Source organism: Martes martes (genome assembly GCF_963455335.1).
Source record: "Martes martes genome assembly, chromosome: 14".
NCBI classification, from domain to species: domain Eukaryota; kingdom Metazoa; phylum Chordata; class Mammalia; order Carnivora; family Mustelidae; genus Martes; species Martes martes.
Window position 1 is genome coordinate 35,191,769 of NC_137902.1, and position 23,625 is coordinate 35,215,393.

At 35.7% G+C, this 23,625-nt stretch overlaps 1 protein-coding gene and 1 pseudogene across 4 annotated transcripts in view; one reads left to right on the forward strand and one right to left on the reverse strand.

Moving 5' to 3' along the window:
• HECTD2 (HECT domain E3 ubiquitin protein ligase 2) overlaps positions 1-23,625 on the reverse strand; it is a gene marked incomplete at its 5' end in the record, with an annotated part of 71,185 nt that overhangs the window by 29,709 nt on the left and 17,851 nt on the right. For 2 of the 3 annotated variants that reach the window (XM_080823526.1, XM_080823525.1), the window contains 5 exons: positions 2,336-2,400; positions 4,214-4,303; positions 4,774-4,876; positions 5,570-5,708; positions 22,104-22,233. In XM_080823526.1, coding sequence (XP_080679652.1) covers positions 2,336-2,400; positions 4,214-4,303; positions 4,774-4,876; positions 5,570-5,708; positions 22,104-22,233 — 527 coding nt within the window. Of the gene's footprint in view, positions 1-2,335; positions 2,401-4,213; positions 4,304-4,773; positions 4,877-5,569; positions 5,709-22,079; positions 22,234-23,625 lie in introns of all 3 variants that reach the window. The other variant, XM_080823524.1, reaches the window with a different exon arrangement.
• On the forward strand, positions 9,837-11,868 carry LOC308355454 (large ribosomal subunit protein eL21-like; annotated as a pseudogene). Its single transcript has 2 exons — positions 9,837-9,899; positions 11,401-11,868. The product of its transcript is annotated as a large ribosomal subunit protein eL21-like (transcript).

Here is a 23,625-nt window from a genome sequence, read left to right on the forward strand (position 1 = left end):
TTTCTGTTATAGTTACAAAATAAATCTGAAAACATAAACCACTGCCCCAAATGTACAAAAAAAAAAAAAAAAAGCTTTACAAAATGTAAAGCTACATAGTCTGAAATATAAATAGATAACATGTGTTAAAATTTGACATTTGTATACACACATATATATAAAAATATTTAGTGACATTTCTTTGTGGAAGAATTATCTTGATCAAATAATGACTTAAACTGTTCAGGTTTAAATAAAATCTAAACTATTTCTGTCTATAATTTCTACATAATTGTCAGATCATTTTCTAAATGGGATTACTGTTATGTTTTAGAAATTATATTTGAATACTTTTATTTATTTATTTTCAAGATTTTATTTATGAGAGAGAGAGATAGGGACATAGAGAGAGAACAAGCAGGGGGAGAGGCAGAGGGAGAGGGAGAAGAAGGCTTCCCACTGAGCAGAGAACCCAACATGGGGCTCTGTCCCAGGACCCAGAGATCATGATCTGAGCCAAAGGCAGACACTTAAGCATCTGCGCCATCCAGGTACCCCAATTTGAAAATATTGTACAACACTCAAGGCAATTCATAAATATTAAAATTCCTGGTGATAGGCGAGCCCTATTTTTTCCATTTCATAACAATACCATAACAATTTCCAAGTTCCTGTCCCATGTACTACTATTTTAATGAAGCATGTAGCTCTGGGCATTGAAGTTGTGGTTGAGATCACAGGCTGTTCGCCAGACTGCTTAGGTTCTAATCCTGACCCAGGCACTTACTGTGTTAACTGGGGCAATTTCTTTAACTATTCTGTAAATTAGTTTCCTTCATTGTGAAATGAAAATAATCATTATTACATATTTCATAAAATTGCAGTGAAGATTCAATGAGAAATACACAAAAGATTGTTAGAAAGGAGCCTAGCTCTTAATAATAAACAGTCAGTAAACTTTAGATCTTGTTGTTATAAAAAAAATCCAAAATAAAACAAGATTTTTGGGTAAAGACCACATGCTCCTTTGATAGATAAATCACACTGAACTATCATTTAATCTGTCTCAGGCACACTTCTGAGGAGCAGGGTTGGAAAGCGGTTGGAGTGTGCTTGTGGGAGGCGACTCAGACCCGGGCGAGGTTAGGCCACTGGGCTTCCTCCTCTCAGGAGCTCTCCCACACTCTAAATCTCTCTTCATTTTCAGTGAAGCACTACGGGTTCAACCAAAATCACACAATTTAAGGAAAATGCAAATTTATTACTGTAACGACAAACTGGGAAAAATACTGTTAAAAATCATATCAAACTATACAGTATGATTTCAGTTGTTTCAAAAAGATGACCAGAAAAATAAAGATGTCAAAACGCTAACAAGTTTACTTTTTTTATAATACTAGCTGTGCCTTTTCTAAGTTTTCTGTAATAACCATGAATTTCTTTGAAAATCAGAGCAATGTTATTTAAAAATATGGGGTATGTTTAACATTTAATAATTTTTTAAAAGATTTATTTATTTATTTGAGAGAGAGCACACATGAATGGGAGGGGGGCAGAGGGAGAGAATCTCAAGCAGATCCTCACTGGTATGGAGCCTGATGTGGGGCTGGATCCCATGACCTGTGCCGAAACCAAGAGTCAGATGCTCAACTGCCAGAGCCACCCAGGTATCCCTTAACATTTAATAATTTTGTTATTATTTTTAAATGGGGTTTAATATAAACATTTGAATTATAATTTAATGTTATTCCTTTGGCTTTAGTAGAAGCTATTATTTAAGTTATATGCTACTTAAATAATACCAATTTAAATAATATGGACTTTTCAAAGTATATTGTTGTATTCTGCATATCCAGGAATATTCTAATATTATAAGTTACATTGCCCATCATTCCTTATATAATGATTCAAGATTTAGTTCCAGGAAAAAAATATTTCAGTAGCCAAACTTACATTTCCTTATATTAGAAAGAAGAAAGATTTTGCTCTAGCTACCAAGAAATCCAAAGCTAAATTTAACGTCCATAGATTTAATTCTAGGTTACTAATATAACTACCCATTCCATTTTTATGACATACATATATCTGTACATAACAACTTTTATATATAATTTTAAAGGATTTACAGATCCTGTGAGGCCCACATATAGACCCTCCTGAGAAGTCAGAAATCTCATTAAAAAGCTTTGTCATAAGTGTTTTTTTTTTTTGCCATGAATAGTTTATAATTTCAGATCTCTGTTTTTAAAACAACTAACATCTTTTCTGAGAGTAAAATGCATGCATATATATTAAAGATGTATGGGATGTAGAAATTAATATCTATATTAATTAGCTAAATATTAGTTAAAATTACCCTTTCCATTCTTGTAATAGGCTATTAATGATTCCCTTCAATACTGTCTTCTGAATATCTGGAGGCTACAGGGAAAAGAAAACCATAAAATAATTAGGATTATGTTCTTAGGTCACTTTTACATGTTAATTATATTTATAGATGTGTTTCAATAGTGAAATCAGACTTGCTGACTGAGGACTGCCACTTATGGTGGTATGATTTTCACATCTGAGAGGGCCAGAGCACCAATGACATAGATTACAATTAGAATGCCCCCAGGATGTGCCGTGCACACAAACCACACAAACGTATATGGTGGCCCTTTGATGACCACCATCAGTTTTATATAACTGAAAAAAATTTCCTTTCCCTGGATTGGCAGGATAAAATCATGAACATGAGTCAGACAGTAGCATGTTTAACAATATAAAATGACTGCATATATTTAAATATACTTATTACTACTGGTAACAAGTTATAATTAGCAGGTAGATCCACAATTCATTATTAAGTACAATGAAATTATGTTCAGTAAAAAAATAAGTTTTTTTTTTTCATTACTGGATTTGGAAAAGGTATAAAGTAACATTCCTATATAGTTTAACAATTCAATTACTTAAAAAAAAATCTTATTTCCATTTTACAGAGTTTTCCCCTTATGTTATAGATTTAATTTTTTAGTGTCTATAAAACACTGACATCATTCCAAGTCAAAAGAGGTCAGACAAATGTCCTAGGAGTGGAACATTTTGGGTCACAGTATATGTATATGCTTAGTATTAGTAAATAATGCCAGCAATTTTCCAAAGCAGTTGTACTAGTTTATACTTACCTCATTAGGGTATGAAAGTTCCAGTTGCTCCACAATACTGCCAATTCAGAACTTAAAAACTTTTTACTCCTTTTGAACAGATGTGTAATGTTATTTACATTTCTCTCATGACAATTATTATTAGGTACCTTTTCATGTATTTAATAGTAAAGTACCAAGATTAGGAAAAAGACAAAGATATTTGCTATTTCTTCTTTTATTTAAAATTTTACAAGAGGTCCTAGCCTGAGCAATAAGGCAAATACTTACATCTATCCATCCATACATGCAAGATAAAAGGACTGAAGAGGTGAAAAGTCTCATTTTTCACAAACGACAGCACTGTCTATACAGAAAATCCAAATAAATCTATTGATGCACTATTAGAATTGAGTGAATTTGGCAGGGTAAATAAAGATAAATATATGAGAGTATTTCTATATACTAGTAATTAGAAAATGAAAACCACAATAACATCAAAAAATCAAGTACTAGTACTAAATGTAACAAGATATGTGTAAGACATTTATCCAGAAAACTACTAAGTATCACCAAGAAAAACTAAAGAAGATCTAAGTAATTGGAGGGATATACCATGCTCATGGATTAAAAAAAATGTCAACTCCTCACAAATTCATCTATAGCACTAGTGGTTCTCAAAATGTGGTCCCTGGACACTTGTTAGAAACACAAATGCTTGGGCTCTACCCCAGACCTACTGAATCTGAAACTCTGTATTCTAAGAAGCCCTTCCTGTGATTCTGATACATAGTAAAATTTGAGAACCACTATAGATTCAGCGCAATGCCAAAACAATCAAATAATTTATCTCCTTTTGCTGCCTAAGTGAAGCATGATTTTATTTCAGTGAGCCGTTCTAAAGGACTGGACAAAAAAGTATTTTCTGCTTAATCCTCATTTAATTAAAAAAATAAAAAATATCTAACTTTCTGAGAATTCCAATTAAATTTACTATACAATTATATAATTACAAGCTGATTATTACAATATTTGTGTGGCTGCTTTTGAAATACAAAAGAAACAAAGAATTATACTGTTTCCATCTGTTCATTAATAATACTTACAGTATTAAGTAAGGCATCATATACAGCATTCACAAATTTAGCATTAATCCCAGAATCTTCAATGGTATTAAAGGAGGCGGTGGCATCTTTCTGCAAATTCAGTTAATGGTTTAAGTGTATATAACATTTAAGGACTGTTCTTAGTAATTTTGAACCATAACTATTCTTTCATAATTTCTAATATTTTTAGTAGGGTGAGGAAAAAGAACTTTTGGGCAAAGTTGGTAGAAATAAAAATGAATGTATAAGAATTATTTTAATCACTTTGTTTTTTATATTTATTTATTTTTATTATCATGTTCAACTAGCCAGCATAATCACTTGGTTTTTAAAACTGAAAGAGTGGAGTCAAACATCATCATTAGTACAAATGCAAACAATCTTCAAGATATCACTTAAGTAACACTTATTTGTGATATGCATACTTTCTGAAATTAATATATACATGTTTGTTTAAACAGCTGCTTAAGTCAATGTCATGTAGAAAAAGAGCTAAGTTATTGTATCTTTTTAGGAAAATTTAAAACTGATAGTGAAAAATGTGTTTTATGTGTCATTACCTTAAATGCAGCATTTAGTTCTGGGAAAGAATCAAATGTTGCTAGATAAAAATCATGTACTGCTTTCCAATCTCCTGATGACTTAACTTTTTCTATATCTTCCCTAAAAATGAAAACAAACTTTAATTGTAGCAAATAGAAATATTATTCAGATAAAATAGCATGACTTCTTTAAAAATAAATGTCACCAAACATGTAATTTGGAATACTGAAGCTGAATACAATATGTTCCAGTTAATATAAATATAGTTTATGAAACTATAATTCTTAAGTGGATCACGATATTAATTCAGCTTTCCATTTACCTGCTTTTTAAAAAAGTCATTCTTGACATGCTCCTTACAATTAACACTTTTTCCCTTACTAGCCAAACTTGAGAGATTTTGTTTACATTCTCTGTCTCTACTTTCTCATTAACACTTAGTCCTTCAAGTATTCATTTTCAGTAGTGACATAGCTTTAATGGTTTATGTGTCACATAGTAGAGGAAATCATATTTTTAAAACAGGAAACATTTTATTATTTTATCACCATCTTTATCTCCTTTTGTCCGTTTTAATTCATATTCTCTTATTTAGTGTTTCTTTTGCTGCAACATTATCCACCCCTTACCTGTTATTTAGACATTTGTTTTCACCTTGAACTTGAGACATCTAGTCTTATGTCTTCACTCTTGACCAATGCCTTATAAAGAGCCACAAGTTCAACCAATTTCTCACACAAAAATAATAAATTATATAGAGTACTGGCATGCAGATGACTGTATGTCTTCCCATAACAGCGAGCTGAAACTTACTGAAAGTCTTTCATAGTTTTGGGCTGGTTAGGAAGGACAGATTCTGGAAGAACTGGGGCCTTCACTTCAGATGGTAATGCATCTATAGAAACACGCTGTTTTTGTCTAACATCAAGGCAAATCGGTGGTAGGTCTCTCACTGTGAAGTATAAAAAAGCATTCAATATAATTAATAGTAAAAATTTTCCAAATTATAAAATGTCAGGCTTACTCAACATGAACAGAAAACAAGGGAATTATTTTGTATTGCATTCACCTTGAGATCATACAACAGAAAACCTACCACAGTAAAGGGCACGGACTGAAGGCTCTATTGCCACCAGCCCCTTCTAAACCCAACTTCACCCACAACATATACTGGGCCATATCTTAAATTATAAGTTATCCACAGCTGTAATATAAAGTTTCTTTCTTTTCTTTCTTTCCTGATAGTTGTCTTCCAGGAAGTATTTCAGTGAGACTCAAATATTTTAGTGTTTATTACCTTTTTGAATATATGCAAACCATTTATTTACATCCTCTGTAATTTATCATAGTTTTAGTTTTTAAAAATCAATTTTCATGACATTTTTCTATTTTTTTTTCAAATATTTGCCAGTTCACTGTTTGCCTTTTTGTTGCATTTCATAATCTTTTAACTAGAAAACAAAACAAATACAGAAAAATCTTATAAAAGGAATATATGGCTTAATGAGTTATTATAAGATAAAGACCTCTGAAACCATTAACCAGTTGAGGAATAGACTCTTACCAAGTCCCTCCTTGCTCCAGTTACCCAGATATTAGACCCTACCTATTTCAATTTTAATTTCTCTCAATTTTTTAGCTCTTTTTTCATTTCTTTTAAAATTTTAAACATTTCCTTCTTTTCATCTTCTAGTTCTCTTGAGTCATTATTTGGTATGTACGTTTGCTTTTGTGCTCCTCCTGTTTTATTTCTAAAGTTTAAAAAAATATTTCTAATTATTCCCTTATAATTCCAATTTTTTCACTATATAATATCCCTGTTTCTCTCTCCAGTAATTTCTTTGAGTCTACTTTATCTGATATTAATAATAGCCACTACTATATATCTTATCCCATTGTTTTACTTTCAATCTGCCTATATTGTTATATTTGAGCTGAGTTTCTTGTAGATAGTATACAGTTAGGTCATATTTTTAATCTACCCTGCCAATCTTTTTTTTTTTTAAATATTTTATGTATTTGACAGAGAGAAATCACAACTAGGCAGAGAGGCAGGCAGAGAGAGAGGAGGAAGCAGGCTCCCTGCGGAGCAGAGAGCCCGATGCGGGGCTCAATCCCAGGACCCTGAGATCATGACCTGAGCCGAAGGGAGAGGCTTTAAGCCACTGAGCCACCCAGGCGCCCCTACCCTGCCAATCTTTTTTAACTGATGTATTTCAGACCATTTACATTTAATGTAATTATTGATCCATTAGGGCTTAAGTTTGTCATTTTATTTTTTGTTTTCTATTCTTTTAATTTTTCCTATCTTCTTGTGGGTTACTTGAACATTTTTTAGAATTCCATTTTGATTCATCTGTAGTGTTTCTGAAAGGTTGCTCTAAATATTATATTATATACACATAACTTATCATAGTCTACTGGTGTTATCATTTTATCAGTTGGAGTGAAGTATAGAAATTGTACCTTTTGTATCTCTTCACTGTTCTCGGTATATGATTATCTTATTCTATAAGGTAAGGTGTTGTATTTCTGTGGCTGGTTTTCAGAGGTTTAATTATCATATGTCTTGACATATATTTCTCTGAGTTTATCCTGTATGTGGTTTGCTCAGTTTCTTGAACCTGTAGGTTTATGTCTCTTGCTAAATACAGGAAGCTTTCAGTCATTTCTGAGTATTCTTTCAGCCTACCCTCTTTCTCTCGTCTTTCCAAGACACAATGACAAGGTAACCTCTTTTGTTACAGTCCCACAGGTCTCTGAGATAATTCAAGTTTTCTTTTGAGTCTAATTTCTGTCTATTGCTCAAACTGGGTAATTTCTATTGTACTATATTCCAGCTCATTTTTAAAAATTTTTTTAAAGATTTTATTAATTTATTTGACAGACAGAGACACAGTGAGAGAGGGAACACAAGCAGGGGGAGTGGGAGAGGGAGTAGCAGGGTTCCCGCTGAGCAGGGAGCCCAATGTGGGGTTTGATCCCAGGACCTTGGGATCACGAACAGAGCTGAAGGCAGCCACTTAACAACTGAGCCACCCAGGTGCTCCATATTTCAGTTCATTTATTTCTGTCTCCTCAATTCTGCTATTGAGCCTATCCACTAGGCATTTTATTTGGCCATTGTATTTTCTCAATTATTAATACTTCCAAACCAATAGAATAGGTGAATATTTTATATATTCTAAATTCTACAATGTCAAATGTACATATGTAGAATTTAATTCTACTTTTATGTAATCAGGATATTACTTTCAACTAAGCAAACATAACTATATCAATCATCAAAGTAGGAACATAGCTATAAGGTCTTTTCTTTCCACTCTTCCCATCAAATATCTATCCTTGGATCTATCACTAACTTCAATAAACTAAGATAAATTTCATTAGTATTAGGGTTATTTTACAGTAAATTATCTTTCATATTAGAAGATACTACAGAGATGCCAATTTCTTATAATTAACAGCAATGATTTTCGAACTTTACTGTATATCAGAAGCACCTGTAGAGCTTGTTAAAACACAGATTACTAAGCCTATCCCCAAAGTTTGTGATTCAGTAGGTCTGTGGTGGGGCCCAACAATCTGTATATCTAACATGTTACCAGATGATGTCGATGCTGCCAGTCTGAGGGTCACACTGAGAAACATTGTTTAGTATTAGGAGAGAACAATGGTGTGGAAAGTATAAAACATTATATTTCTTTAATTCACTGCTATAATTGATTTTTATACCCTTTAATTAAATATGGAAATATCCCATTTCTAGTCATTTTTACTTTAGTTACCTATTGGACAGTGGTTCCATTCATTAGCAAGTAAAATTAGATGTCTCTACATATGATTTCTTACTATGTTTGGAAATCTTTTAAGAAATGGGTGTCTCAGCAGCAAAGAAACAGATGATAGTCTCCTCTCTCCAACACTAGTCTTGTTACTTTTGTCTTGAGGCTCCTCTACAGTCTCTCTTCCTCTTCACCAGGCTTACCCTTTCCTATCTCTTCCCACACACCTTTCCCAACCTGGCTATAAACACCCACTATTAGATACACACAGACTCATTCAAATATAAATTAACTTATTCACTCACAGAGCATATATACACATTTTTATACCCACTCATTTTTATTAATACCATGCTGAGGTGGAAGAAGAGTGAATTTTAGTTAGTAAGAAACCTGGATTTTGGCAAAGTCTGAGAGTGGGAAGATCTTATATAAGAGAAATAGTAATGCTAAGGCCAAGAGGATTATAGGGCGAGATTAGAACCAGAGGCCCAGAAAGGATTTATTTTTAGATCACAAGGTAACTTGGACTGAAAAGTAACACAGAATGTTAACATACTATGTAAATGGAACTTGAGTCAGAAAGAAAGGCAGATCCTTTGCTTACATTAGTGAATGAAAGCCAAACTACAGGATGTGACATTCAGCTATTAAGAAAGGAAGAACAACAGCTCACAGCTGCTCTCATGTCCCTAAATATCAAGGCATTGTTTCCAGAGACAGACTTTCAGTCTGTTCTCACAGATGGTTATTAAAATCTAATTCAAAAGAGAAAATCAATAAATGTGGTGATGAGAGATTAATTAAATCTCAAACGGATATTATAAATAGAACAGTCAATTCTTTGTTCTATCACATGCAGGGTTTCTGCAATATAGAATACCGTAAATACACTGAAAAAAGCCAAAATATATTTATCAGTGAAAACCTGTCATTTTGGTTTCATTCAGCCAATACTTGGGAACACTGTGCTAAACTGATGAGCAGTAATCATTTTCCCTTGCTTTTAATATAGTGCTGCCAATTTGAGTTGGTTGCTTAGAAACATTAAGTAAAACACTTGAAACTAGTGCAAGAAGAATAAGGGTTCTGGTGGGGGCTGGAAGTACATTGAAAAAAACTGTGAAGATCAGAATACAACTATGTAGAATGGTGTGAGATTATCAGCCAAATTTGCCAGCTTACTCATTGTTTTCAAGAAGCTATCATAAGCTGACTCTAGTTGGAACCTAGTAATATGTGGTTTTCCACAACTGTAGCCACCAAAATTAAGATTGACATTTTAAATAGGCTGCATGATTAGGTCACTGAAGGTTGTTCCTGGCCATCCAGCACAGATGGCAGCGACAGCATCAAAGGTAAACAGGAGTCTCTGTGGAGGTTGGGTGTTCAGTGGGAGGACCCTGGGCCTATTCCTTGTCTCTCTACTGCTGGAAAGGAATTACTGTTTTAAAAGGTTTGCTGCTTGGGGCGCCTGGGTGGCTCAGTGGGTTAAAGCCTCTGCCTTCGGCTCAGGTCATGATCTCAGGGTCCTGGAATCGAGCCCCACATCGGGCTCTCTGCTCTGCCTCTCTCTCTGCCTGCCTCTCTGCCTACTTGTGATCTCTGTCTGTCAAATAAATAAATAAAATCTTTAAAAAAAATAAATAAAAGGTTTGCTGTTGGTGATACACTATTGCCAAATGCTATACTCTAAGCTTCATCATGAATAATTTGTAATTAAGTAAATAACAGATAGGTAACAACAACAACAACAAAAAGCACCAGCCTTGGAAATAAGGGGCTTGGTTTTATTGTTGGTTCCTGTTGTTGGCTCAGTTACTAACATTCATAACTTTAGACATGTCACTGAAACTCCTTAAACCTCAATTTTGACATTATAAAATAAAAGAGGTAACCTTAGTCAGCTGTTCCCAAAGTTCCAAAGAACTTCAAGGGCCGCCTCATGGGACTGGCGCTGGTGGATGGGTTTACTCAGAGCAGCTCAGTTTTCTCTGCTTAATATAATGACACTCTAAGAAAAATTTTACTATTCAAAAAAGTATTTTGCTATGAAAATAAAAAATAAAAATAGGCTTGAAAATCACTAGTTTAATAATTTCTAACTTCCATCTCTACAACTATTTAAGAACAAAATGGATAGGACTTAAAAACCGAACAAAAAGTTAAAAAAAAATTCCAAGAGTGAACTATATGGGGACATCTAATCAAGAAATTGAAGCAGCATGGAAGCTCACCATGCATATGTCATCTAAACACCTGATTTTAGTTATGACTTCCTGTCTTATGACAGGATAGAAGGGAAAGTTCTAAAATAAGAGTCAAAAGATCTGGATTCTCTTTCAGGATTTTACATTCACATGATGTGGTTGTTTTAAAATAAGTCCATAAATTCTTTTATATTCCTCCATGAGAAGATGGAGTCTAACTATTCTCCCTTGGAATGTGGGCCAGCCGTAGTGGATCCCCACTAATGAAAAATCGTGACAGAGTGGTATTATAGGACTAGGTCACAAAAGGCAATACAACTTCTGCTTGGGTGTCTCTTTTTGGGGTGCTCGACCTTGGAATCCAGTCGTCACGCTGTGAGGAAGCCAAGCAGTCCATGAAAAGGCCAGGAGCAGGTGTTCCAGCTAGAACCTATTTAAAGTCCAAGCCTCAAGCCAGCATCAATCACCAGCATATGAATGAACAAGCCTTCAAGGGATTCCAATTTTGTAGAAACCAAAGCAAATAAACAAGAGCAGCCTGGAAGAGTCAGAAATCATGCAGGGAAGGGGGAAAAATGTAAAAACCTATCACTAGCCTTTCACTGGAAATACCATCTTCCAGTAATTTGCCAAAATCATCAACTCATAGGGGAAGGGGGAAGGCACCCACTGTATGTTCTCTAGGCCTTTTAGAAAACATGCAGTTGTTCCTTTGGCCACATAAATGCCAATCTACAAGAAAGACGATATTGTCGCCATCAAGGAAACGGGCACTGTTCAAAAAGGAATGCCCCACAGATGTTATGATGGCAAAACCGGAAGAGTCTACAGTGTTACCCAGCTTGCTGTTGGCATTGTTGTAAAGAACCAAGTTAAAGGCAAGATTCTTGCCAAGAGAATTAATGTATATATTGAGCATATTAAGCACTCGAAGAGCCGAGATAGCTTCTTGAAGCTCATGAAGGAAAATGATCAGAGAGAGAAGGACGTCAAAGAGAAAAGTACTTGGGTCCAACTGAAGTGTCAGCCTGTCCCACTCAGCAAAGCACATTTTGTAAGAACCACTGGAAAGGAGCCTGAGCTGCTGGAACCCATTCCCTATGAATTCATGGCATGATAAGCATAAAACAACAACAACAATAACCCCCAAAACCCTCAAGACTAAAATACATGCATACATACATAAAAATAAAACCTATCACTAATTTAGTTAGAGGGATAAAAGATAGTACAAGCAGGAAACAAGAGGGTTCTATCAATAAAGAGATATTCAGAGAGGGGAAAAAAGAATTCTTGTTCATTAAGACCATATTAGCAGAAACAAAATACTTAGTAGAAGGGTTTTGAGGAAATGCCCAAAAATATATAGTCAAAAGGTAAAGAAATGGAAAACAAAAGTGAAAAAAAAAAAAAAAAAAGAAAACTAGACATTCAGAAGGTCTGGCTTTTGAATAATAAGAGATTCAGAAAGAAAGGATAAAAGAAACAGATGGGAGGAAACCTCAATAAAAAGTTTCTAGGAAATTTCTTGAAGTTCAAGGACATGAACTGCTAGATGAAAAGGGCCTATGAAACATGTAGCAAAAGGGTTGAAACTAGACCCACACCAAGCACAGCTCTGCACAATTTCAGAAGGTCCAAGACAAAGAGATGGTTCTACAAGCTTCCAGAGAGACAGATACCTTATACAAACGACAGGAAGGTGAGGGCAATACTCTGCACACACTAGAACAGAGTGGCCTAAGAGTGAGTAATTTTGATGCCTGCCATCACCAAGATCCTGACTACCTTTCTACTCTTCTTTTTTAACCGAAGATAGAAGGAACAGGTGAGCCCAGCCCAGACTATTCTCCATACTTTGGCTTGTCTAGCCAGTGGGGTGATGAGTGTTCTCCATTTCTTGCTGTGCTACTTGAATTAGCTGAGGGTGCTTAGTTCACCTCACTGCTTTAACCTGGGCTACTCCTGACAGCTGGAGAAGTCATATTTCTGCCAGACATCTAATGCATACATAGTCCAACAAATCACAGCTCTGTCAGATATGCCAGTAGTTGTCCTTTGTTTCCCAGGACTCACTCATGACCTTGGCTCACTGACTTCCCCAGAAAGAACTCATACATTCTTGCGAAAGCTGAAGGCAGATCTGATTCAGAGACTCTATTCAGACCATCATCTTTTCACCTAATTGTGGCACTGTCCCTTATACATCCAAGGTTTGTGCTTGCCATTCTGTTTTTCAAAACTAGGCAGTATGTGTGTTTATAATTACACATATAATTTAAGTGGTATATTGTTATAGGGACGTTTAAAGACAACAAAACTAATATTTTTTAAAAATCAAAGGAATAGGAGTTACCTCTGGACAGAAAGGGCAATGCAACTGGGTGGGTTCACAGGAGCTTATAATGTTCTTTTTCTTAATTTTAGCACCAAGTTCTTGTGCTTTCCATTTATTCCTACTAAAACCATATATTACTGTTGATTACATTCCATATATGTGATGTGTCCAATTTTTAAAAATTTGTGCAGTTACCCACGAAATAAGAGTAATAGAAACTCATGCTCATCACAATCCCTTCCCTACAACTTAGCTGCCTATAATATTATCACTCACATTTACTGAATTTCATAAGGCATGGAACTGAATGTTTTTAAATGCTTTTTTTCATTAATCCTTACAACCCCATGAGGCAGCTTCTTTATTATGCTATTTTACAGATGGAAAAAATGAGCACAGAGAGGCTAAATAACTTTTCCAGGATCGTAAGTTATGGAGCCAGGATTCAAACCCATCCAGATAAGTTACAACACCCATGTTTTTTCCACTATTGAATAATGCCAAACCTTCTACCATGTACAAAAACAAGTAGCAAAACTGAATCCTAAATTTACATGGAAGTAGGACCTGGTAAATTATGAAATGTCAAAACAAAACTCAACAAGGATCAAACAAAATCAACAGGTTTGAAAATAAACACTTTAAATCATAAAACTTTGGTGTAGAGGATATTTTACAACACATAATGCCCCAATTCCTCATTCTATAAATGAGCAAATGAAGGCTCATGAGGGCTAAGTGTAATGTCTAAGGTCACAATGACACTTGCTGGTGGTAATTAACTCAAATGTTCAGTTCTTATTTAATATCACAATTTACACTGTGTGGGTGCCAGGCAGGAAATAAATGAGCTACAAACTGAAGGATGCCTCACTACGTCGGTAGTGGCAGCAACTGAAACAAGGAGACCAGAGTGGATTAGTCATAACAGGTGGTGTTTACATCATTGTCTATAGGGCGACTTTTCTGAACATTTGGCAAAAAATAAAATAGAAGGTGGGAGAGAGAAAGGAAGAAAGAGGGGGAAAAAACTCTGACTCACAGGACTTTAGCCACCAGAGCTAAATATATTGTAATATATTCATTAGTTTTGGGAGATGTACTTTTTACTAAGTTCAGTGATGTTTATGTTTGTAAAACTGCAACAAAAACACAGGTGAAATGTTCTTTTATGGGCCTAGTTATAAAAATATTCAAAAGTCCTTTTTCCAGAAGGTTACCTCTAGTGGAACAGATGCCTTATACTGGAGAATTTATTACAGAGATGGGTCTGACATTCCAGGAGAGAAAACTGACCAGAAGTTCAGAAAAACTGTCTCCCATATATTTCCTCATTCAGCAAACTATTTCCTGAGTAAAGACTCTATGTACCATAGAGGCTGGATCCTGGAGATATACAAATGAATTAAAAATTCAAGGAGATGTAGATGCATTTACTCTCAGACCCAACAATCCCACTTCCAGGAATATCTCAGAAACACAAAAAGACGTATGTACAGATTCATTCACTGTGGTATTGTTTAGTAAAAGAATGGACACAATTCATTTCTTTTAATAGGATCTTTATTAAATAATTTATAATACATCCTATGAGTGGAGAATAATTATAAAAAAGAATAAGGGAGCTCTTTGTGTACCAATATAGAAAAATATCCAGGGTACACTAAAAACAAGGTGCTGGACAATGTATATGCGGTTACCTTTTCTTTAAGAAGAGACAGGAAATGAGAATGTATGTACATTTATTTTTGCTTTCCTCTAGATAAAGAAACACAAGAAAGAATATAGTAAGACAGCAGGGAAGAATATAAAAATGAGACATCTGAAACATACTATTTTTATAGTTTTGATTCTTTGAGACACACAAATGTTACCTATTCAAAAAATTAACTTCAATATAAAAAATAAAAAGAAGAGCGCTTGCCCTCTTTAAAACAGAAGCTTAAGAATTTACTCCAGACTAGTAAAGAGACAGATAAGTGAACAAATAAATGCAGCAGGGTACTCTAAGTTCTCGATAGATATTCTCCTGCTGGCACAGTTAGGAAAGTCAAGTCCAAGGTACTCACTCTGACTCAGAGAAGGATTTTGGAGATTTAGTCTAAAATCAGTTCATTCTCCACAGAAACCTGGAGATGGGGTCATTTGAGGCTTTGGAGATACTTCTTCTAGGGTAAGATTCCTAAAGCAGCTATTTCAAGTCTTTTTCTCTCCCCAGATGGCAAATCCTGCGCTGGGTTTTTTTCTAACAGCTTGTTTCTCTGTCTGCCTCTAAAGTTGCTCTTGGAGGAACTGTGAAAACTCTGTGGTACTTCACCTGTGTAGAAATCACAGGACACCACACACACCGATCCAATCGCCCATTTGAGCTAAAGACCACTTTGTTTTTCCATGAGCTATTTCAGAGTGGCAAAGATCATGGGACGTATTTCTCCAGAATTAGGCAGAAAACTGCAGGGCTCACTATGTCCTATCAGGGCTCTTCTAGAGTAAACTCATGAAAGGCACTGAGCTGGGAGAGAAACAGTGCCCTCGAGATAAACCCCAGAGTTACTGTCTACTCTTTTCTGAATTACCAAGAGTGCAAAGACATTATACAAGAGATGGGGAGAAACTGCTTCATCTCTTTTAAAGCTGTTCTGTGCTGTTTAAAGATGTTTTAAAGAAGTCTGACGGGGGCATAATCACTTTAGAAAGAAGATACAAAAGAGTAAGAGAGAACGTAGTGCTAATCCCCCCTCCACCATTACTTACCATTTATATTGTTTCTCTGAAGATGTATCATCCCTAACAGCTGTTGTAGTAGGTAAAACTCCTACACTTCTCTGATCTCCAAAAGGACAGCCAACTCAACAGGCAGACCTAGTCATGTGATCTACAGGGAGGAAAGGCATCCCTCAGCTGTTAGGTAAACCCACGCTGGGCTTTTGCAGCTTCTCTAATACCACTTGAAGATCAGATGGGAAGACAAGCTGTTAGAGAATACCCAGCATAGGTCCTGCTACCAGAGAAGAGGGAGGAAACTGTAATAACTGCCAAGAATGATGCATCTTTGAGGAAACAATCTTACTGGCAAGTAAGAGAGGCTTCCCGAAAGATCAAGGAATTATAAACATGCTTACATTGGGAAGACTTAGTCTAACTTCCTATTCAGTAAAGGAATTCTTTATGCAGCAGCTCTGAGATAAGAACTCCAAGTCACACTCCGGGGACATCCAGACAGAACAGCTAGGAGAAGTCAGCACTAGGAGTTCTAATAAAGGAAAAGAAGTCTGCTAAGAGGGCTATTCCTCTAGAGTGGTGTATACAAATACTCCAAGTTCAGGTTGGGGCTGAGTCTAGATTCCATAAGACTGGCACAGATGAGAGGGAAACAGATAAGTGGTGGGGACTCATTCAGAGTCAACACATCTACCTAATAGGAGGCAGGTAAGTTGTGAGCAAAGAAGTTGGCTCAGACAACAGGATTTCAGTAGAGACAAAATGGAATAAAGGAATCAGCGTGGAAGCAAAGGCTATCGAATCTGAACAAACAGTCCAAACAAAAAAGGTTAGAGCTATTCATGACTTTCTTTTTGACTATCATTCTCCATAGGAGTCATTTCAATGTTCTTAAGATTCTTAACACTGTTGTGGGCTGAACTGTGTCTGTAAAATAGATATGTTTGAAGATATTTTGAAGTCCTAACTCCTATGACCTGTGAATGTGACCTTATTTGGCAATTTGTAGATGCAAACAAATTAAGACAGAGACATATTGGATTAGGGTAGGTCCAAATCCAATGACTGGTATCCTTAAAAAAAAAGGGAAATTTGGACACAGAAAGACATACAGGAGAAAATGCCACATGAAGGGAGAGGCAAAGATTGGAGAGATGCATCTACAAGCCAAGGGACAGCAAGTTTTGCTGGTAATTACCAGAGGCTAGGACAGAGGCATGGAACAGATTCTGAGAACCTTCAAAAGGAACCAATTCTTCCAATGCCTGGATTTCAGATCTTTAGCCTCCAGAACCATGAGAGAAAAAATTCTGTTGTTTTAAGCTATCAAGTTTGTGTTCTATGTTACAGCAGCAGGAAGAAACTGATACACCCTCCAAGGAGATTAGTGAATTCAAGGTGAGAAGAACTGAGTTTTCTACTTCCATTTCCTCTTCCTACTTCCTCTCTTCCCTCAATTCTGTAGTGTGAGTAATGAGAGCTCTTGTGACCTTGCTGGTGCTGACATCCCAACCCCTATGCTTTGCATTTTTCTTTGATCCTATCCTCATACCATACTTCTCTATTCTACTAGTTCATTTTATTATTCTATTTTCCTACTGCAGCTTTAGTCTCTCTCTCTGTATGAGATCCTTTCCTTGACCACACTGCTCTGCAAGACCCTGCTTTTCTTTCAGTACAAGCTAAACTTCAGTTCAATCTGGGCAGTCGACATGGCCCCTATAGCCTTGCTATTAATCTGCCTCTTAACTTTCTACAGTTTGAATTCTCCTCATACCATCCTACTGAAACTGTTCTCTTAAAAGTCATCAATAAACACATTAAACAACAAATCCTTTGTTTTGTTGTCTCAGTGCTTACTCTTCTTGTTCTCACTTAGCAATGACACTGTATCATCTTCTTTAAATTTTCTTTTCCCTTGATTTCTCTCTCTCCTCCCCCCCCCCTTTTTTTAAGATTTATTTATTTTAGAGAGAGAGAGAGAATGCATGAGTGCAAGTTGGCGGATAGACAGAGGGAGAGAATCTCAAGTACACTCCCCACTGAACCTGGAGCCTGACGCAGGGCTCCACGTGGGGCTTGATCTCACAACCCATGAGATCATGACCTGAGCCGAAAACCAAGAGTTGGATGCTTAACTGACTGAGACACCCAGTGCCCTGCTTTTTCCTGGATTTCTAAGTTACAGCCCAATGTTGTTCTTTTCCCTCCTTCAGGACTCACTTTCTTTTCTTTCACCAACTCTTCTTTTAATGAAGGTATTATCTAAAACTACCCTTGGCTCTCTTCCTTTTTCTATGTCTGCCATTTCATTAGCTAGGTAGGTTCACTCGGGGCAAGCCACTTAAAACTCTCTGTGGCTTAAGTTTCCTTACCTTTGAAATAGGAAAAAGATTCCAACCTTCGGTGGTTGTAAGGACTAAATGAATTCCTATATGTACCACACTTAGAACCATGAGTGGCACAGAGTAAGCACTGTATGAAGCTGCTGTTGTGGCTGCTGTCACTGCTTTGGCACATTCACTCTGAGAGCTATTTCCTCTGTCCTGGGTTCTCTCTTGTTTGACTCTATGCAACAGAGTTGACCCTTTAACAATGTGGGGGGTCAGGGGCACCAACCCCTCATGCAGTTGAAAATCCATATATAACTTTCGACGCCCCCAAAACTTAACTACTAATAGCCTACTATTGACTAGAAGCCTTCCTGATAACATAAACTGTTGGTTAACACATATTTTATATGTTATATGTAACAAAGTCTTAAAATAATAAGCTAGAGAAAATAAAATGTTAAGAAAATCACAAGGAAAATACATTCACTGTACTGTACAGTATTTATTGAAAAAAAATCTGCATATAAGTGGACCTATTCAGTTCAAACCTATGTCATTCAAGAGTCAGCTAACTGGTCAACTATACTTCTAAGAATCCTTATTGGACAAGGGAACTGCCTAGGGCCTGAGGGGATTACAAAGGTATTTATTCCTTTAAGGAACATACTGTCTGAGATTATAGTATTCAAATGATAATACATAAGACTGGGTGACTTGATAAAAGGTAATAACAAAAGGAAACCTAATTGGAAAGTCAAAGAAGGGAAGAACTATATCTGGTTGGAGAGAATCAGCAAAGGTTTAATAAAGAAGTAGCTTTGAAGGATAGATAGGATGTGTCAGGTAGAAAAGAAGGAAGAGTGCATTCCAGGCAGTGGGAACAAGCTGGCAAAATCTCTGAGGTAAGGTATGAGGCATCCAGGAGAATAGCTAAAATGTAGTTATATGTAGGAGAAAAGTGGGAGCTAACATTGAAAAGCTGTCATATTTTTAATGTCCTTGAGTGTCAGGGTAAAAATTTTTTATTTAATTTTGGAAGCATTAGGGAGTATGAAGATGATGTAATTAGAGTTGTATGATTAATGTGATATGATTAATCCAGGAAAGAGAATCAAGTCAATCAGGAATTTCCTCTACCTGTCAGATAGAGGAACAAGAGTTTTGTTATCACAAAATGTGGACTGGATTTTGGTTCTAACACTTAACAGTGTGACCCAAGCCAAGTCATTTACCTCTCTCAGCCTGTTTCCATACTTATAACATGGTGTGATAAATAGAAACTAAGATGGCCCCCATGAGTCTCAGCTTTCTGGTGTTCTGTCAGGATTACATTATATTACATGACAAAAGGGACTGTGCAGCTATAAATAACTGGTTGATGTTAAAATAGGGAGATTATCCAGGTAGGCAAAACCTAATGACATGAGACCTTTAGAAGCACAGAATTTTCTCCTACTGGCTGCAAAAGACAAAGTCAGAGAGACTGGAAACATGAAGGGGATTCAACACGAGGGCTCCTGCTGCCGGCCTTCAAACAGGAAGCTACAGCACTCAGAGAGGTCTGTGGGTGGAGGTGGCAGACTGTGTAAATGGTCTGTTTAGGAGCTGAGAGCAGCCGGGCTGATAGTCTGCAGGGATTCCGCCCGCAACCTGAAGAGTCTTGGAGGAGGATTCTTCCCACAGAGTCCAGCCCAGCCAACACCCTGTGAGACCCTGAGCCGAAAACCCAGCCATACTCACCAAGACCTCTGACTTAAAGAGCCATCAGCTAATAAATGGGTGTTGCTTTTAAACCATTAGGTTTGTGGTAATTTGTTATACATAAATAGAAAACGAATATAACAGGAATTGTAATATCTATTCTATTTTATGTGATTGTTGTGAGGCTCAAATAAAGTAATGTATACACAAATAATACACAAATATAATTTATAGTTGTTATCTAGATAACAAGTCTAAAATATGTATCATTTCTCTCAACTCCTCTCCCATCAAATAGGCTCATTTTCTTTATTTCTTTAATGGTACCGTAATTACAGCTCTGCTTTGTTTTGTTGTGGGTTGGGGGACTGACTAGTGGTTCCTTGGAGTGAGCCTGAGGTGAAAGAATATGTGTGTGTGTGTGTGTGTGTGTGTGTGCGCGCGCGCGTGTGTGCGCGCGTGCACCGTGAGTGCATAAATAAAAGAAGAAAGAAGTCATCAAAGGCAAAGGTTGATAAATGAAATAAGGTAAATACTGACCTGCAAAAGTGTAGAATATGGGTCTAGCATGAGCATGGAGTGTCAACTGAAAATCTGTGTGAGAATAATTTATGTCACACACAGCTATGGACACAAGCAATTTACCAAAAACTATGTCCTTAAACATTTCTAGGTTTATTTTGTGTTGTTTGGGTATAGGGACATTTAAACCTTCACAGAATTTTTTTGTTATAGGCCAGGAGAACTTAAAATTATGCAAGTAATGGATATTCCCTGTGACAAAACAATACAGAGTTGTATAAAGAAATAAAGCATATTTATAATATACGGCCAGTTCTACTTTCCTGAGGAAACCATTAAACTGACTGGTGGGCATCCTTCCATACCTCTTTCTGTGCTCGAAGAAGTATAAAATGTTTCCCTACTCTTAAAAACCTGGAGTCATAGTCTACCTATTATATGTAACTTGTGTTTTTCATTTTATAGTGTACTGTGGGCACTTCTAGGCACTTTATACACATATCACATTTTTCTTAATAGAGGCATAGTACTCCAAGCCACCCATTCATAAAAGTGCCAATTTTCACATTCCTTAGACAACATCACAGATATAAATCCTTTCATTCTCTGCAACTGCAGAGGAAAATGTTAACTTCTTATTGTAACTTGTACTTCTTTAAATACAAGTGAGATCGGGCAACCTTTCACATGTGTAGTTATTGCTCACATTTCCTCTTTTGATTAGTTTGTTCAGATCCCTTGCCTTTTCTTCATTGGGATGTTCATTTTATTGTTTTATTAATAGTCTTTATGATCAAGGATATGTTTTTCACAGACTATGACATTTGTAGATGTTTATACTTTATGATTTTAAAAAGTTCCCATGGAAGTTTTAAATTTTCTTATATACTCAAACTTGTCAATTTTTTGTTTTATGGCTTTTGGCATTATCATGCCAAGAGATTTTTTATATTTATATAAACAACCTCTTGTGTTTTCTTCTAGTACTTCTGTAGTTTAAAAAAATCTCAAGTTTATTTTTAATAGGTTAACTAGTCATCCTAATTCCACTTTTGAATAATTGAATACCACTTATATACTACATTTTTTACTGATCTATTTGGCTGTCTTTGTGGCAGCACTGCAAATATAATAGCTTTATAATGTATGTACTACAGAGGAATGGGCTTCCTCATTACATTTGCTTGCATCTTCTTAGACACTGATTCTTATACATCACATAGGCCATCATTGTCTTAAGATCCTACCCCCCCCCCCAAACTGCTGAAAAATGTATTAAATGTTGAGAGTAAACTGGGTATACCTGACACCTTCATGTTTTTCCAACCCATGACCTTTTAGTCTTTTGATAAAGTTTTTCATACAAGTTTAGCTCACTTTCTTTTAGGTTTATTTCTAAGTATTTCATTATTTTCCATCAAGTCTTCTAATTGATTATTCTTCAAATAAAGGAAATCTACTGAATTTTCATATATTTGTATGGGGTCTGGCTGCCTAACCAAATCCTATTATTCACAAGCTTTGTATGTCATTCATACCTTACCCTAGGTAACAGTCACCTAAAGTCACCTTTCTTACAATTTTGCTCCTCTGTGTAAATATTTATACAACTTATTTCTTTTTCATATTGTATTAATTAATTTCACCTACCAAAAACTACTTTTTAATAGTTTGATAATATTTTTTCAGCCAAAATATAAAGACTATATGTACTTTCAATAGTCATTATTATTTTACCATTCTTGATGTTAGGGAAAACAAGATGTGTAGGTGAACTTCTGTTTTCAGCGGCTTCTTTCTTCTGGTTAACAGTTGAAATAAAACTGCTAAAAGTGGAAATTTGGCCTTTGGATCCTCTGTCCAAACCCTAAAAACAGAGAAGTTAACATTGCAGTATAATTCCCACTAGCTATATTTAAACTATTTTATTGCAGAAATCATAAACACTTAGAGATTTTAATTTGATGATAGATACATGATATACAGATAAAATATATAACACTGACTTACCTGTTTTAGGACCAAATTGTTTTAAATATAAAATGAAAATAGTTGTATCATGCCTACAAACTGATAAAGTTTGGAAACAGGGATATAAATAGTATCTTCCTTATGGGGTTACTATGAGGTCTCTCTGAGATAATGGCTATCAAGTAACTGGCATGGCCTCTAGTACACTGTACATGCTCCACTCATGTTAATGGCTCTTTTACCTTTGTGTTTAGGTAACACTATTTTTATAAGCTCCACAAATATTATTTTCAATAGTTAACATGCATGTGAAATTTCATATTTTGATTCATTGAAGGTTTTCTTTTCTTTTGATGCAACTTTAACAGTTCAGGTAAAAAGATAAACCCTTTAGAGCTCATTTCTTTCTATGCACCATGACTATACTTTGGGTGTGCCAGGATTAAAAAAGATAATGCTAATATAATAAAAGGTGATAGGTGAAAAACCCACAGCTAATATCATCCTAAATGGGGAAAAATGGAGAGCTTTTCCTCTATGGTCAGGAACAAGACAGGAATGTCCACTCTCACCACTGTTATTTAACATAGTAATGGAAGCCCTAGCCACAGCAGTCAGACAACACAAAGAAATAAAAGACATCCAAATCAGCAAAGAAGTAACACTTTCACTCTTTGCACATGACATGATAGTAAACATAAAAAAACCTGAACGACTCCACCAAAAAACTGCTAGAACTGAAAAACGATTCAGTAAAGTCGCAGGACACAAAATCAATGTACAGCAATCTGCTGCATTTCCATATACCACTAATGAAGCAGCAGAAAGAGAAATTCAGGAATCAATTCCATTTAGAATTGCACCAAAAGTAATAAGCTATCTAGGCATAAACCTAACCAAAGAAGTGAAAGCCTGTACTCTGAAAATTATAAAACACCAATGAAAGAAATTGAAGGTGACACAAAGAAATAGAAAGATATTCTATGCACATGGACTGGAACAACAAATGTTGTTAAAATATCTATACTACCCAAAGCAACCTACATATTTAATGCAATCCCTATCAAAATATCAACAGCATTTTTTTTCTCTAAAGAGCTAGAACAATCTTAAAATTTGTATGGAAATACCAAAGACCTTGAATACCCAAAGCAATCTTGAAAAAGCAAAGCAAACCTGGAGGCATCAAAATTTCAGACTTCAAGTTATATTACAAACCTGTAGTGATCAAGACAGTATGGTGCTGGCATGAAAACAGACACATAGATCAATGTGAACAGAATCGAGA